At 40.4% G+C, this 15919-nt stretch overlaps 1 protein-coding gene across 3 annotated transcripts in view; it reads left to right on the top strand.

Moving 5' to 3' along the window:
- The window catches only part of LOC149443642 (two pore channel protein 1-like), an 86778-nt gene extending 72016 nt beyond the window's left edge, over positions 1-14762 (top strand). For all 3 annotated transcript variants that reach the window (XM_089655415.1, XM_089655414.1, XM_089655413.1), the window contains exons 12-21: positions 1624-1748; positions 2536-2584; positions 3653-3716; positions 3992-4036; positions 4358-4414; positions 8219-8272; positions 11696-11768; positions 13843-13950; positions 14488-14559; positions 14654-14762. In XM_089655415.1, coding sequence (XP_089511541.1) covers positions 1624-1748; positions 2536-2584; positions 3653-3716; positions 3992-4036; positions 4358-4414; positions 8219-8272; positions 11696-11768; positions 13843-13950; positions 14488-14559; positions 14654-14747 — 741 coding nt within the window. In that variant the 3' untranslated portion in view covers positions 14748-14762. The remainder of the gene's footprint in view (positions 1-1623; positions 1749-2535; positions 2585-3652; positions 3717-3991; positions 4037-4357; positions 4415-8218; positions 8273-11695; positions 11769-13842; positions 13951-14487; positions 14560-14653) is intronic.
- The last annotated feature ends 1157 nt before the right edge of the window (positions 14763-15919 follow it).

Genomic DNA, 15919 nt, shown 5'->3' with positions numbered 1-15919 from the left:
TCCCTGGTCACCAACCACTTAGGATCCGCTTTACTCCATCCACTGGACTCAGGGTGGAGGATTTACTACTCACATTACATTGAAAAGTGTCATGACGACTGGTAGCCATAGAAACAAGTCACCTGATCAATACAGTTGCTCACATGACTTCTTTGGCTGTAGATGATTAGCGCTGTGATGTTTGGTGTTTAGCAGCAGGAGTAAAATGCTCCACCTTGGGGGTTCTTCCTTAACCCCCTCAAAGTGCAGGAGTAGAGCTGGAAGCTGCGGTGGGGGGGACTCTAGGGGCCCCCCATGCACCTGGGGCCCTTGGGAAAGGCCGAGGTTGGCCCATGCATTAAGACAGCCCTGCCAGAGATCTCCAGGCATCTTTAATTCCAGTATTTTCACCAGTTGGGCAAACTTCAACCTTTAGGTTGGGCTCCTCTCCTTCTCTGAGGCATGCATATCACTTCCCTCATTCCTAACCTACAACTTCTTCTGTTTGGACTCACAAAACATATTGCTCTTGGTACACAGCAGGTGTTGGTTAGCCCTTGTAGGTCCTTTTCTTAACACCTTGGCTTCACACTGTTTGTGCACTCCCTTTTTGCTCTTCTTTGTCAATGTTGCCACTTTCTTTCCTCCTCTGGGGCCTTCCTCAGGTTCTGAGGTACCCTCCCTATGCTCAAAAAGGTTACTATCTTTTAAGGACCTATGTAAGAATAGAACTTTTTACTTTCAGTTAACCCTAACCGCCATAGTTCTTCTGTGGCTCCCCCCTGTTCTTTGGGAGCACCCTCTTTTTCTTCTTTATAGGGGCAAAGTGTAGCCTGTCTGTCCTGGTCCGTTGTCATGTCTTGTTCATCCTGTGTGCCTGTTGCTGAAATGTTGGTTGTTTGGTGCTCAGTCTTCAACTTATTGCGTGGGGCTGTCTTGTGGTCTAAGAATCAACACCTCTATACATTTATTGTATGATTAAAATAATAGGAGTTTTGGTGTACCTGTAAATTCCAAATCTTGGAGTACAGGACACAAAGCCCTTCCCTCTTCCTCTGTGATCCATTTACTCCTTGCTAAAAAATTGGAGCCTCACAGAGTGATTGGGGGTTATATGGGTACACTGGGGGGGGGGGGGGGGGTGCAGTTCCCAGCAAAACATTTTCAAATGTCTAATCACCTCAAGGTAGCAGCATATAACCTATTATCTAAGAATCAACTTCTGTGTTGGGTACTGTACTCCAAAATATGGAATTTACAGGTATGTAAAAATTTGTATTTTTTCAAGAAGTAGTTCCCTGGCCGTTTGCCAGAAAACAAGCACATCTGTAACCACCAATTTGGGCAGGCATTAGTCTCCTAATGCTGTCTTCTCCGTTTTAGTGTTTATAGGAGTGCTATCAGCATTTTGGAGTCCAAAAAACAGCCCGCCTATTTCTGAGGTCACAGAGAGCAATTTTTAAATCTGCCTTGTTAGGCTGAAACAACAAGGTTAAATTATGGACGCATTTCCTTGAAAATCACATCTAGAGTGATGTCCAAAAAGCTCTTTAACCTTGAAAGGAATTTAAATACTAACCTGCTTTAATCTCTGTTATGCTTTTAGTGTTCACACTTCATTTACAGCAATACATGTTATTGTAGGCCCCCCCAGGAATCTCATTCCGTCATTTTGATGGCATGATGAGGTACTACAAGCCTCGGATGTCGACTCGCGATCGATACCTTTGCTTCAGAGCCTTGAAACAGAGCAGCGCAGACCATCTCCGGTAACTTTACTTAAGTTTTGTAAAGAGAACGCAGTTTGGCTCACCAAAGGAGTAAATGTGCATTTTAGGGGCATATTTCTAAAAACTGGGCAAATGCTGGCATATTTCCTGATGTGAATTACCTTCATTTGCTGAAGTTATAAATCTTCCCAGTGGATGAAGGAAATGGATGAATGTGGATCAGATTTGGGCACCATGGGTCATTATTGGGAATAATGGAAAAAAAAAAAACATGAATTTGTCAGAACAGAAAAGCATATGAGAGATCAGTTTTTTAACATATGGAAAGTGTTTTGAAAGCAGCAATTCCAAAATGGAGATGATGACAAATATTCTGAGAACAAGCAAATGTTTGGCAAATGATGACAGCGAACATTCCTTAAAATTTTAGATGAATGACTCATATTTCATTCACTTTATTACACTCTTTGTCAAATCAGGGATATTTCTATTTATTATCGTGTCCTGTAAACACAGCAGGAAGTGAGAGGATATTTCCCGAAAGCACAGACGGTTGTTGTTGAAAAAAGTTCCCATTGGAAAATTTTCCCTTTTTATTCTTGTTCCAGTGACAGCTCAATGCTTAATATTCCCCTAACTTCAGTCTCCTTGACAGTAGTTACCAGAATGAATGGAGAGGATGAATCTCCCCACAGGGGGCATGGATAATGACTAAAATCTCAACAGAAGTTCTAACCCTTCCCTACTCTATCCAAACCCAAACACTTTCATAGCCTGATTTGTATTACTGTACTTAGATTAGATTCATGGAGCTTTTGTCTTGCAGATTGAAAGACTTTTACCATTTCTATGAAGTTGTAGGCCTGAAGTGGAAGGTATGTAATATCACATAGGACAGATTTACCCTTTACAGTTTAGATCAGCAATGGGCAAACTACGGCCCGTGGAGCGTGATACTGTCAGGATGGCTGTCAGGATGTGTGTAGGCGGGGCAGCGTGACGAACGTGAGGGGAGCTAGGCTCCTCTCACAGTCCGCCCTGAAGACCGGAACGGCGCGGGAACACGGCGAGAGGAACGCGCGGAGCAAAGGTAAGTGAATTGACACAGGGGGGACTTGGCTTACTACTTGGGGGGGAATAGTACTATGGGGGATGAAATACTATATGAGGGATGAATTAATATGGGGAATGAATTACTATAGGGGGGATGAATTACTATGGGGGATTAATTACTATGGGGGATGAATTACTATATGGGGGATGAATTACTATGGGGGATGAATTACTATATGGGGGATGAATTACTATGGGGGATGAATTACTATATGGGGGATGAATTACTATGGGGGATGAATTACTATGGGGGATGAATTACTATATGGGGGATTAATTACTATGCTTACTATGGGGGAATATTACTATACTTACTATGGATGACACATACACATCATTCATCTACTCTTGGTCCGGCCCCCGGGTCCAATATATGAACCCATTGCGGCCCTCAAGTCAAAAAGTTTGCCCACCCCTGGTTTAGATACACCTTGTATATTTGTTTTGTTATACATTGCCGAGTTGAATCATGCTTTAGTTTTTTTTTTAATCTCTGAGACCCCAAAGGACAAATTTTTCTGAAGTATCTTTCTTACAAAAACTCAACACAATGTGGTTGCTCAGACAAAGCTTCACTCCCCTGTTGTATATTCTTTCTGTTTCATGGAAAGTCTAACTATGGAAGTGTGACACCATCATTTGACTTTGTAGTGTACATTTAGGTGGAGTAGTAAATTTTATGGTGATATCTTGCCACTGGAGGGCAAGAGTGGTATAAGAGCCAACACATGATTCAGTTTGTCAGCAACCAAGCAAAATTGACCTACTGTATTACTTGTAGTGAAGTTGGCAATAGTGTCCATTCATGCTTGAAACTTTTTCCTTGGCAGGTACAGCGTATTCGTGAACATTGGTTTGATGATCTTCCTCCTACAGCCCTTCTTATATTTAAAGGTGAAATGCTTTCACTTACATTATACATCATGAGTTATTCAGTGGAGGCTGTGTTGGTGAAAGTCAACAGTCCTCGGGTAATACAGACTGGAGCATGATCCGTGTTTGCTCGAGTTTCTTCCAGGTGTTGTCACATTTTAGTGGATAGCATTATCCTTGGTAGAGTGTATAAAACTATATAATATATATATTACATCACCCTGTTACATAATAGTTCTCATGCCGCATGACATGTAAGATGTTGCCAGTTGCTATCTTGTTTTTTTCTTGTACAGGCATTAATATCTTGGCAAATTCAAGAGCATTCCAGTATTCTGTATGTGAGTACAACACTTTGACCTTTCCTATGTTTCTTCATAGTATTACCAATGAGTCTTGCCAGGAAATTAACTATACTTCAGATGTAAATGCACTGTGTTTATCAGTAACTGTGTCTTTGTTGCAGTTTGGTTTCCATTACATAACAAAAGCAAAAGTGCACCTGTTTCTTAGTAGATGACTGCAAATACTGCATTCCTAAGAAAAAACATATTTGTGATATGATTGGCAGTCATTAAAGAGGTGCATGTCGGTACAGTGGTGGTCTTTAGTAAAGTTACAGTTCATAAACTGTCATTATCCTTTTTTCCTTTATTTTTCAGATGTTGTAGTTGCTATAAATGGATTCTGGATTTTGATTGAGACATTTATGGTGAAAGGTATGTTCCACATATTCATTTGACAATTACTATTAGAATAATTAGCTGTCCAATAGTATGTCCACCAAGCTTTCCATAAGTCCTTTGCCTATGCTAGGATGACATTAAGTGCCATGTTGCACATCCCAGAGGCTGCAGGATCAGTCTTCCTGCACTGCGCCATCTCGTGCATGAGCAGTGGGGAGCTGGCTGTGATTCATCAGGAACTCACAACTGGCTCCCAAATCCAAGATGGCGGAGCCAGGGATCCATCAGCAGAGAATTGTCTGTGGCAAGACATCGCTGGACTCCATGGGCTGGTAAGTACCTGTTTTTTAAACCAGCTACAGTAATTAAAGCTGCTGATTTTATTTGCAAAATACTGGGCGAAGTTCCTCTTATTTGTGAAAGTTTTGATTGAAAAAGATGCAAAAAACTAGTCATCAGTATTGCCTGTTGTCTCCCTGTAGCTGATTTCTTCCTTCTTACTAACTTAACATGCCTTGTGCTGCACTGTGTCTGTGTGGAGGTGGCCATTTTAAAAGGCCTGGTTTTGCTGAAAGCGGAAAGCACCTATCCACACAGTTGAAGTAGAAGCAGGGAGATGCAGGTCCTCAAACACAGCTTCTTCTCTAGCAAGCACCGCTATGTCATTACCAAATTTCATTAGTAGTCAGTAGCTGTGCTTTAGGTGATCTCATCCTGCAGCGGCTGTAGACACAGCTATTTTGCAGGAGGAATTTGAGACAAAAATTAAATAATTCAAGGTACTGTTTATGCACAAGTAAGTTACCTAAACCCAAGAACAAAAATTTAAAGTGGAAATAAAGTCACCTTTACTCCCCTTCAGTCATGTCCACTACCTTCCTCACCAGCATTGACATCTTTACCTGGTCATCATCCAGGTTCTGTATTTTCAGCCATCCTGAATGGGTGGCCGCGGATGACTCCACTCACATCACAGAAGTTTTTCATCCCGGCTCAAAGGCATGTCAAAATGTATACTGAGCAGTTTGCACACATGAACATATGAAGCTTTTATTGTAGAAGAGACATAGTATGTCCCTTCTGCTGTAAAAAGCCTTCCTGCTTGTAAATTTGTTTTAAGCTAAATTACCTCTTTAATATATTGTAGCTTTGCCAGTCCATAATTCCGGTATCTGTATTAGTTTAATCTTTCAAGCTAAGTATATTTTCTGCAAGTACAGAAAAATACAGTATATGTTGTTCCTGATAGAAATCCTGTGCCCTTGTAACTTATTGTGTACTGAACTGAAATCTTAGTTTGGAGATGAGAAGATAGGGGGGGTGTTTTGAAGGCAAAAACTGTATAAACACAGTACAGTGAGTGAGCTCTGTCACCCTAGAAAAGGAAGTGGTATTGGCTGCATCAGCAGGAGAAAATGATGGAAAAAAACCCACCACATCTAAGGAATGGTGAACTACAATTTATTACATTTTTTGTTTTGGGGTTTAGATAAGCTGTATATTGCTAGATGCTCCTTTTTACAATGGCGAATTTTCACTGTTTCAGTTCAGGTCCACATAAAACAAAAGTAAGCCAAATGTCATGTTGCAAATGGTTATATAAATATATTGGATCCATCCCTCCATAATATTTGTAGTGTCATTGCAAAGATGGTTTGAGAATGCTAAGGAAATGTTCTGTACTTTTTTAAACAAAAAAAAAAAAACAACATTTACAATGCCTTGAAAAAGTATTCATACCCCTTGAAATTTTCCACATTTTGTTATTGGGATTTTATGTGATAGACCAGCACAAAGTGGCACATAACTATGAAGTGGAAGGAAAATGATAAATGGTTTTAAAATTGTTTTACAAATATCTAAAGTGTGGCATGCATTTGTATTCTGCCCCCCCTGAAGCAATACTTTGTAGAGCCACCTTTTGCTGCAATTACAGCTGCAAGTCTTTTTGGGGATGTTTCTACCAGCTTTGCACATCTAGAGAGTGAAATTTTTGCCCATTCTTCTTTGCAGAATAGCTCAAGCTCTGTCAGATTGGATGTAGAGCATCTGTGAACAGCAATTTTCAAGTCTTGCCACAGATTCTCAATTGGATTTAAGTCTGGACTTTGACTGGGCCATTCTAACACATAAATATGCTTTGATCTAAACCATTCCATTGTAGCTCTGGCTGTATATTTAGGGTCGTTTTCCTGCTGGAAAGTGAACCTCCACCCCAGTCTCAAGTCTTTTGCAGACTCTTAACAGGTTTTCTTCTAAGATTGCCCTGTATTTGACTCCATCCATATTCCCATCAACTCTGACCAGCTTCCCTCTCCCTACTGAAGAAAAGCATCCCCACAACATGATGCTGCCACCACTATGTTTCACAGGGGTGATGGTGTGTTCAGGGTGATCTGCAGTGTTAGTTTTCCACCACACACAGCCTTTTGCTTTTAGGCCAAAAAGTAACATTTTGGTCTCATCTGCCAGAGCACCACCTTTCACATGTTTGCTGTGTCCCCCACATGGCTTCTTGCAAACTGCAAATGAGACGACTTATGACTTTCTTTCAACAATGGCTTTTTTCTTGCCACTCTTCTATAAAGGTCAGATTTGTGGAGTGCACGATTAATAGTTGTCCTGTGGACAGATTCTCCCACCTGAGCTGTGGATCTCTGCAGCTCCTCCAGAGTTACCATGGGCCTCTTGGCTACTTCTTTGATTAATGCTCTCCTTGCCCGGCCTGTCAGTTTAGGTGGACGGTCATGTCTTGGTAGGTTTGCCGTTGTGCCATACTCCTTCCATTTTTGGATGATGGACTAAACAGTGCTCCGTGAAATATTCAAAGCTTGGGATATTTTTTTTTTTATAACCAAACCCTGCTTTAAACTTTTCTCAACTTTATCCTTGACCGGTCTGGTGTGTTCCTTGGCTTTCATGATGCTGTTTGTTCACTAATGTTCTCTAGCAAACCACTGAGGGCTTCACAGAACAGCTGTATTAATACTGAGATTAAGTTCGCACAGGTGGACTCTATTTACTAATTAGGTGACTTCTGAAGGCAGTTGGTTCCACTAGATTGTAGTTAGGGGTATCACAGTAAAGGGAGCTGAATACAAATGCACTTCACACTTTCCAGATATTTATTTGTAAAAAATTCTGAAATCCATTTATTAATTTCCTTCCACTTCACAATCATGCCACTTTGTGTTGTTCTATCGCATAAAATCCCAATAAAATACATTTATCTTTTTGGTTGTAACATGACAAAATGGAAAATTTCAAGGGGTATGAATACTTTCAAGGCACTGTAAGTAAAATACTCCTATTAAAGCGTTAGTAAACTGCAACTTTTTTTTTAGAATAAAAAAAAAAATCTGCAAGACAATGTCATAATGTGCTAGTATGCATCGCAAACTAGCACATTATGTGAAACTTACCTAAAAACGAAGCCCTCCAGTGGCGCGCTGTCATTGCTGACAGGGCTTCAGTCTTCATCCGGTCCTTCTTTCGGGTTCGCGGGCTCCAGCAGCTTGAAAGGCTGAGCTTCGATAATGTCACTCCCGTGCTTGCGCGCGGGAGTCCCTTTCTTATGGCACTCCGCTCTGAAGGAACGGCACGGGCATCCTGTTCCTTCAGAGCGCATGAGCCGGTGTCTTTTACAAGTAAATATCTCCTAAACTGTGCACGTTTAGGAGACATTTACAGTACCTGCAGGTAATCCTTACCTGTAGGTCAAGTTAAAAAAAAAAAAAAACAACTTTAATATATTGTCCTTCTACTAGAAATTATATTTGTCTATTTTGTGTATGCCTTTATATATCTGAATTATTTATTTTACTGAAATCTTTTTAGGGGGGAACTTCTTTACTCAAGGCGTTCCATGGAGCTACATTGTATTCCTTACAAGTAAGTCCCAAAGTTTTCCCTACCCTTCAGTTTTGAGCCTGTAGGTAAAAGGTGATTGATTTTAAGCAGCATCTTTTTAAGTCAATGAGCTAGGAAGATGATCATATGTGACATTTGAGATGAAGCAAGGAGGAGCTGAAATGGTAGCCCTCAGCCTTTATTACCTAATTTTAAATTGAACACATTCTTTGAACTCTTGGAACGGTACACATATCCAATTAATGTAAGTCATATCTGAAAGGTAGTAAATATGGCATAAAAATGTATCGCATGCACCCAGAGGTTTTTCTATGCACACCTTTGTCTTCCCGAAACCCCAGCAAACTTCATGTGGAAGTCATAACATTCAGCTCTAAATATGGAGCTCTGGCACATATATTCCCTGCAATATTCATGTCTCTGTGCATTTAATATTTTTCTCTTAAAGGTGAACTTTAAAGGTAAGCATGCCTTCCACCTGTCTAGTGGTTTTCATGTTAAGGTGAGTCACTGGTGGATCAACAGTGGGAATAAACCATCATTTAATAAATGCCTTCCCAAAGGGTACATTTATAGCACAATTTCAGGAAGGGCCAGAATACTTCAGGGTGCTTCCAGAAAATGATGGTTGTAAAGGTAAACTCTTTGCCGCTTTAAGAACTTTAGGCTGGAGATGGCAGGCTATCCTTTTAAATGCAGGGTAGAACATGATGTGTCAATAAGATTTTCTGAAGTGACAGCAGGAGACGATGGTGCTTCAAGAACAGTCTCTGAAGAGACAGACTGTGGGGACTTTCAGTCAGAGTTAATCACAGGGTCCAGCTGATCTGAAGGCTCTGGAGGGTCAGAGGCAGACTCTGCAGGGGGTGACACTGGAGCGTAATTAGAGCCTCTGTGGTCAGCGTGCACAAAGAATTGAGCGCTTGTGGCCAAAAGGTCATGAGTGGGCATTGAAGTTTCAGACAACAGGGCAGGGGACTTGGCCCCACCTGACAGAGCAGAGCAAGGCTCTAATGAAATAGTCTAGAACTACAAGGGCACAAGGTTCCAGACTGCAGAAACCAGTTCCCTCAGATGATACAGAATAGACACCCCAGCACCACTAGAGGAGTATGGGATGGGGTCACTTGTAGCAGTTAATTTACCCTCTTTGCATCTATATGCATATGTTTCACACCCTTAGCGATAGTGCAACTAGGCCTGAAAGGTGAAACAAGGCCTCAAGTACTCACAATCCTAGGCAGCTGATGGGAGTCAGATGGACAGAGGTGACTAAGTCAGTGCAGGCAGTAAGTAGGAATAGATCAGAGTTCTATGTGGTGCTTTGCAAGCAGAAGCAGCTGTGTAGTGGTGCTTCCTCTATGCTGAATGGTGAGAGAGTGCGCTCGTGTTCAACACCCAACCCAGTGGATAACATCAGTGCACAGTTCCTCAGCCATAAGGCCTCAATCACACAGACACGTTTTTTTTTGAAAGGGCACACAGGATCTTGCTGGCAGAAATATGCATCTATTTAGACGTGTTAGAATGAGTTTAGACGTGTTAATTTTGTTGCGTTTACTGCACTTAAACGTTTTTAGAAGAGTTTAAGACTGTTGCGTTTAAATGGGTTTTGACAGTAAACTAACGCATCTTTGCTCCTGTCAGTGGCAGGAAATTTGAAAGGCAACCAATTGTGTAGGTAGCTCCCAGGGCTTTTGCCTGAGTGACCTTACTCACAAAGTGCCTCTTCAGAAGCAGGGTCATGCTCTTGGACTATTCCAATGCTCTGGACCTGAAAAGCATTCCGTGGTTAACTTTTACCAGTACTCTAATCCTGGAAAGCACCACAATGCAGACCCCAGTGCCCAGTGGTAGCATTCCAGGTTAGTTCTGTGTGTGCAGTCAAGTACGGTACTCCAAAGTCAGGCAGAAATAAGGCCGATATGTTTTGGGTGGTGTGCAGATTAATTAGAACCCCTTCTTTAGGGAGATTAACCCTCCTTCCTGTTTACCATTATCATTGAAAGTGAACGTAAAGAAATTCCAAAATTTTGGGTTGTCCCCTGAAAAGTAATAGAGGGGAAATCTTCCAGTGGGGACACTAGTTCGGGTGAGCTGGAAATTCCCTTAATTTGCAGGGATTTCCTCTAACTTCTTGTTTGGCTATGGCACAGAAATTTGAAGGGAAATCTCTGCAATGGGACACAGATGACAAAAAAAAAAATCTGACTTGCTATATTTCTCTCTTACTCTATCCAAAATTAAAAAAAGATGTGTCTATAGTTCTACTTTAAAGCGGAATTTCACCTAAAAAGGGAAATTCTGCTTTTCTTCCTTCTCCCCCTCCTCTACCACTTTTGCATTTGTTTTTCAAGGAGCAGGTGCCTAGTTTTGACAGGTACCTGTTCCTACCTAAGCAATCCAGACAAAAGTACCCCCCCCCCCAGCCAGCAACCTCCTGGGACACATCACATGTCTGAGGAGGCCTCAGGTCCATTCGCAAAGCACAGTGTGACTTGTGCATGCACAGTGGGGAGTCGGCTGTGAAGCTGCTGGCTTTCACACCTGGCTTTACAAAAGCAAGATGGTGGCACAGGGGACCCAAAGACCAGCAAAGAACCGGCCTAGGTGATAACTCTCCTGGATCCCTGGACAGGTAAGTGTTTGTAGCTGCTGACTTTTTTTCCAGAACTGTAGCACCTCTTTAGGTAAAGTCAATGGAAGAGAAAACCCACAACCAAAACAGGGAAAAAAAATTAGTTGAACTTTTCTCATAAGAGCTGATAAAAAGACATCTGATCTCCCAGGACACTGGCAAAAAAATGGAGGCATGCTGGGTTAAGGAGGGATTATAATGATTAGCAGCTTACAGTTTTTTTTGGTTTGCGTCCAGTGTTCCTGTAGACACTGCTATAACCCAACAGTATCTGAATTCCTGTGTTCCTCAGTGGATGAGAAAGCAAAGATGTTTAAAAAACAAAAGAGTGCCTTCATGAAGTATCATATCTCCTTGTGGGTTTTATATGGTTATTTCCAGTGCTGAACAGTTTTCAGATAGATTGTCTTCAGCATGTTTTGTTACAGAGTACAACTGTGAAACTGTTGTATAGCAATAGTACTATAAACCCAACTGGGGAATGCATTCCTGCAAATTTAAATTTTTCGGTAAAATGCTGGAATACGCTGATGTTTAAAATAATTACAATATATACAGTACATCTGATAAAATCATAATTCTTTTATGTCAAGCCCAAACTAGGGGTTAATGACAAGCAATGATAGGATATGATGGGGGGAGAACAGTAATAGTCATGTAATGACAGAGAAGTTAATCAGGGGTTTGTCTAAATGAGGGGGAAGGGAAGTGTAAGAAAATGGTAGGACATAGGAAAGGGTGAAAAGAATAAAGAAAAAATATAAGGTACATTGTTAATTGTGTTATGTTTATTTCCTTTGTTCTAGTTTATGGGGCAGAGGTCCTCCTGAAAGTAACTGGATTGGGCCCATTAGAATACTTTAAATCTGGTTGGAACCTGTAAGTACATTGATTAGGACCAGTTTGTAGAATTGAACAGGTCCTGCATAGTTTTCATAAGCTCAAATAATATACATTATATGGACAACAGTATGTGGGCACTCTTCCGAATGATTTCGTTTTCACTATATTCCTAATGCTGCATCATACAAACTAATTCTAGACATTTCTATGCTTCCAACTTTGTAAAAACAGTTTGTGGACTGCTCTTTTCTGTTCCAGCATGACTGTGCCCCTGAGCACAAAATTCTCAAACACCAATCTCCACAGCACATATTCATTTTTCCCTCATTCTCTGTTCTGTTCAGCCATTGGGAGTTACTCCTGGGTTTGATGGAATGTGATCAATTTATGTTATGGTGCTAGTTCTGTGATTATGGTCCAGCACTGTCACATGGGGCAGGGGGACCATAATCCCTGTGAAAGCCCTGACTTGAGCCCCCCACTTGAGCGCCCCCCCTCCCCACCAGCTCCTTGGAGCAGCAGGCAGTAAAAAGTGATATGCTGCTGGGGGGGGGGGGGGGGGCATTAAATTGAACCTGTGGTTTTGCCCATCAAATACAAAGCACACGCTCAGTTTAAATTAATTGAAGTGTACCTGTTATGCCATAAGAATTTATGGGGTAGATTTACTAAAACTGGAGCACTCAAAATGTGGTGCAGCTGTTCATGGTAGCCAAACCGCTTCTAACTTCAGCTTGTTCAATTAAGCTTTGGCAATAAAACCTGGAAGCTGATTGGTTTTTGTGTAGAGCTGTACCAAATTTTGTACTCTCCAGTTTTAGCAAATAACCCCCTATGTGTGTTTATAAAAAAAAGCATGCTGTAAATGAATGTCAGAAAAGTGTTGACATTCCTAAGCTTTATGTCTGTTCTGAGTCAGCCGCTCAGATAGTGGGTGGAATGAGAAAAATCTTAAGGTGTATGGCCAGTTTGGCACTTTGTTTAACCTACACACTAGATTTTTATCCATGTATTGATGTACTGCAGTAGGCAGCCCCACTTCTATTTGTCAGTAATCTAATAATCTAGAAACCCCTTTTGCTTACGTCTTTTTAATGCAAGAGAGCTTTCCCCAAGCACACCAGGTGCTGGGCCTGCTTTGGTAGTTTAAATTTGGTCATAAATTGAGTAGCAAGGGAGTACGTTGTTCAACACAACAGCTCACTGGTATTTGTCTGCAGTAGATTACCCAGACAAATTAACTTGGATAGAGGTTTAACAAGGTTGCAGTGTTTCCCCGATACCATTTAGGCCTCGTGCACACTTGACTTTTTTTTTTTTTTTTTTTTTAACTCTCCTAGAAGCCTCCTGGTAGCAGAGTTTTTGCCAAAAAGAACACCTGACACTTGTAAAAGAGTGTAACTTGTTTATCCATGTCAAGCGTTTGGGCATTCATTAATTTCATTGGCCAGAATAAATAATTTTTCTTAAGGATGGGTTTGGTTATTTGAGACTGTCATTCATGTCTAGTAGGTAACGTGTAGATCAAGTGATTGGTAGGTTATACGTGTCAGCTAAGCTGGCCATACACGTAGACTTCGTTAGAGAATTCTCGTTTCAAGAATATTTGTTTGCTTTTCTAATCATTAGTGGGGCCAAATTGATGTTCGTTTTTGACAGCAGTGATGGGAAAATTCAAAGAGGCGGGAAAGAAAACTTTTCTCAATCAAACAAATTTTCGGCTTGTGTATGCAGTTATCATTCAGAAACTATATTCAGTTAAAAATCAAATGTTAAAAACAAAAGGCAATTTTTGAACGACATACGTCCATTCATCAAATGTGCAAAGAATTTTCATGCAATTTTTTTTTTTTAAACAAATATTCTCGTCCAAAAATCTACGTGTATGGCCAGGTTTAATGTAGCTCCTGCTTTGAAATCCTTTTGACAAAATGTGTAAAGCACAAATAAACACACCTGCTTAAATATATTGTTGAGACTCTTCCATAAGCCCAGTCGAGACTGGCTCTTAAGCTTTTTAATGCTTTTTTATCCACGTACAGAGCAAAGTTGACCTTTTTTGTATTTTACAGTCTTTTTCTTTTTTCTTGGGGCGCGTTTTATGTTATAGCTTTGATTTTTCTGTGACCTTGCTGGCACTGCTGGGACTCCTAGCTCTGGCCCTTAATATGAAGCCTTTCTACTTTATTGTAGTCCTGAGACCTCTGCAGCTACTCAGGTGAGTTTATATGTTAAACTGGGTGTTTCTTATTTCAGTAGATGGTGCGCTCTTATAACAGCTTTGTGAGCACACACACAAACAATGTAGTAAACAATATGGGACTGACTGAGAATGGCTGGATTAGGATGCAGATTTGGAGAATCTCTTACATGCATAAATAACACTAACAAATGTTACAACCATTGTCATTAGAATCAGAACACTTTATTAATCTCAAAGGGAAAATATTAGTCATAGAAGTTAAATCTCAAAATACTTAGGAAGGAATATTCTGCATTTTAAATTTGTCAGGGCAGTTCTTCCATTGCATTTTGTTATTGCTTTGTAAGCTTTACTGTAGAAATGAAAAGTGCTTGTCACTGGAAATTTTTTGTGTTTACATATTATATTATTTGTATCACTAATTTTGTACAGTACCTCAGAAGATTTCACAATATAAATCATTAACAATAATAAAAATGGTAATGGAACATTTTGATATCATTTTTGCCTCCTAGAGCTTCCACAATTTATGCATATTCATATTCCCTTCAGGCTATTTAAATTGAAGAAGAGATACAGAACAGTGTTAGATACCATGTTCGAGTTGCTACCAAGGATGGCCAGGTAACCTGTCATCCACCAGCATGAAGATACATAAATGCTTTTATTTCATCTGTATAGTTTTGCCTGTTTCCTTATTTTGTTTCTTTCCTTACAGTCTAGGCCTAACACTGCTTATTTTCTACTATTCCTTTTCCATTGTGGGCATGGAGTTCTTCTCAGGGGTGCTGTTTCCCAACTGCTGCAAGTAAGTATGGTGTATCGGACTTTGTTTTTCCATTTGGCAATTTGGAATAAGTTGTTAAACTTAGTTTAGCTCTATAAAATTCTTAGTGTTTTTTTTAGAGATTTAAAGAAGCAGGAAAGTTTGTGTAGCTGCATACAGTAATTCAAGTAATGACTCATAGCCTTGTATTACTCATTTGCTTGGCAACCCGTAACCTCCCTGGAGGTATTCCCAAGGGCAGCTCGAGGTAAAGTTTCAGCACCACAAGTGGTAACCCCGAGCTACACTCGGGAATACCTTGCAGCGCTGCTCCGGGATCTCTTCTTCACTTACCTTGTCCTGCGCTCCTGCGATGTCCCTCCTGCAGTGTCCCCGGCAATGTCCTCCGACCGATGCCGGCATCTGTCTTCTGGGTTCCGTTCCCTGCGATGTCAGGACGTACAGGGGACGGAACGGTGGGAAATTTAAAAATGTGAAAAAGTGACATTCACAAAATACACTAAAATCACATAGTATAACATTATCGTATCAAACCATTTCACATACATTTTGTCCCGAGTGCTTTGTCCTGTGCCTTGCCTGCATTTTTACCGTTCTTTCTGCCTGGAAACTGAGAAATGTCCATGGCGTCCAAAAAGCGTCCCTTTAGGTCAAAAGCGGTTTTTAGACCAGCTAGAGAACAGCGATAGTAAATTAGAACTACTTGCAGAACTGAGTGATAATGATTCGTGGGGAAATTCGTCATCAGACACTGAAAACGATTTTGCGACTTTGCTCAGTGATGTGCGAAGTTAGCGCTATATTTAAAATTTCAGTGTTTTTGGTTTGATTATATTATTGAATCAAATGTATTATTATATTATTATTTTTTATGATTATTTATTGTAATTTATGATTTCGTGTTTCAAATTTTAACATACCCGGGATGTTTACTAGACTCTTGTTCGGACAGATTTCAGTGAGTTATTCCTAAAAATTACAGGCCTACAATAAAAAAAATACATATTTCCATGCGAAAAAATGTACCGCTTTGAGCACAGAAATACTGACATAATCAGACCGCTAGGGAGGTTAATTAACCATTTTAAACCAATTTGTTTCCCCCAAAAAACTAAAGTTGGAAATGTTTTTAAATATTTAATAAAACATGCCAATGTTCTTTTCTTCAGTGTTTTCATTTATATTTCGCTCACTAGT

The sequence above is a fragment of the Staurois parvus genome, unplaced genomic scaffold, assembly GCF_062004578.1.
Source record: "Staurois parvus isolate SC_StPar_1 unplaced genomic scaffold, SC_StPar_1.0 ptg000840l, whole genome shotgun sequence".
Classification (NCBI taxonomy): domain Eukaryota; kingdom Metazoa; phylum Chordata; class Amphibia; order Anura; family Ranidae; genus Staurois; species Staurois parvus.
This window is presented reverse-complemented; position numbering and strand designations above follow the sequence as displayed.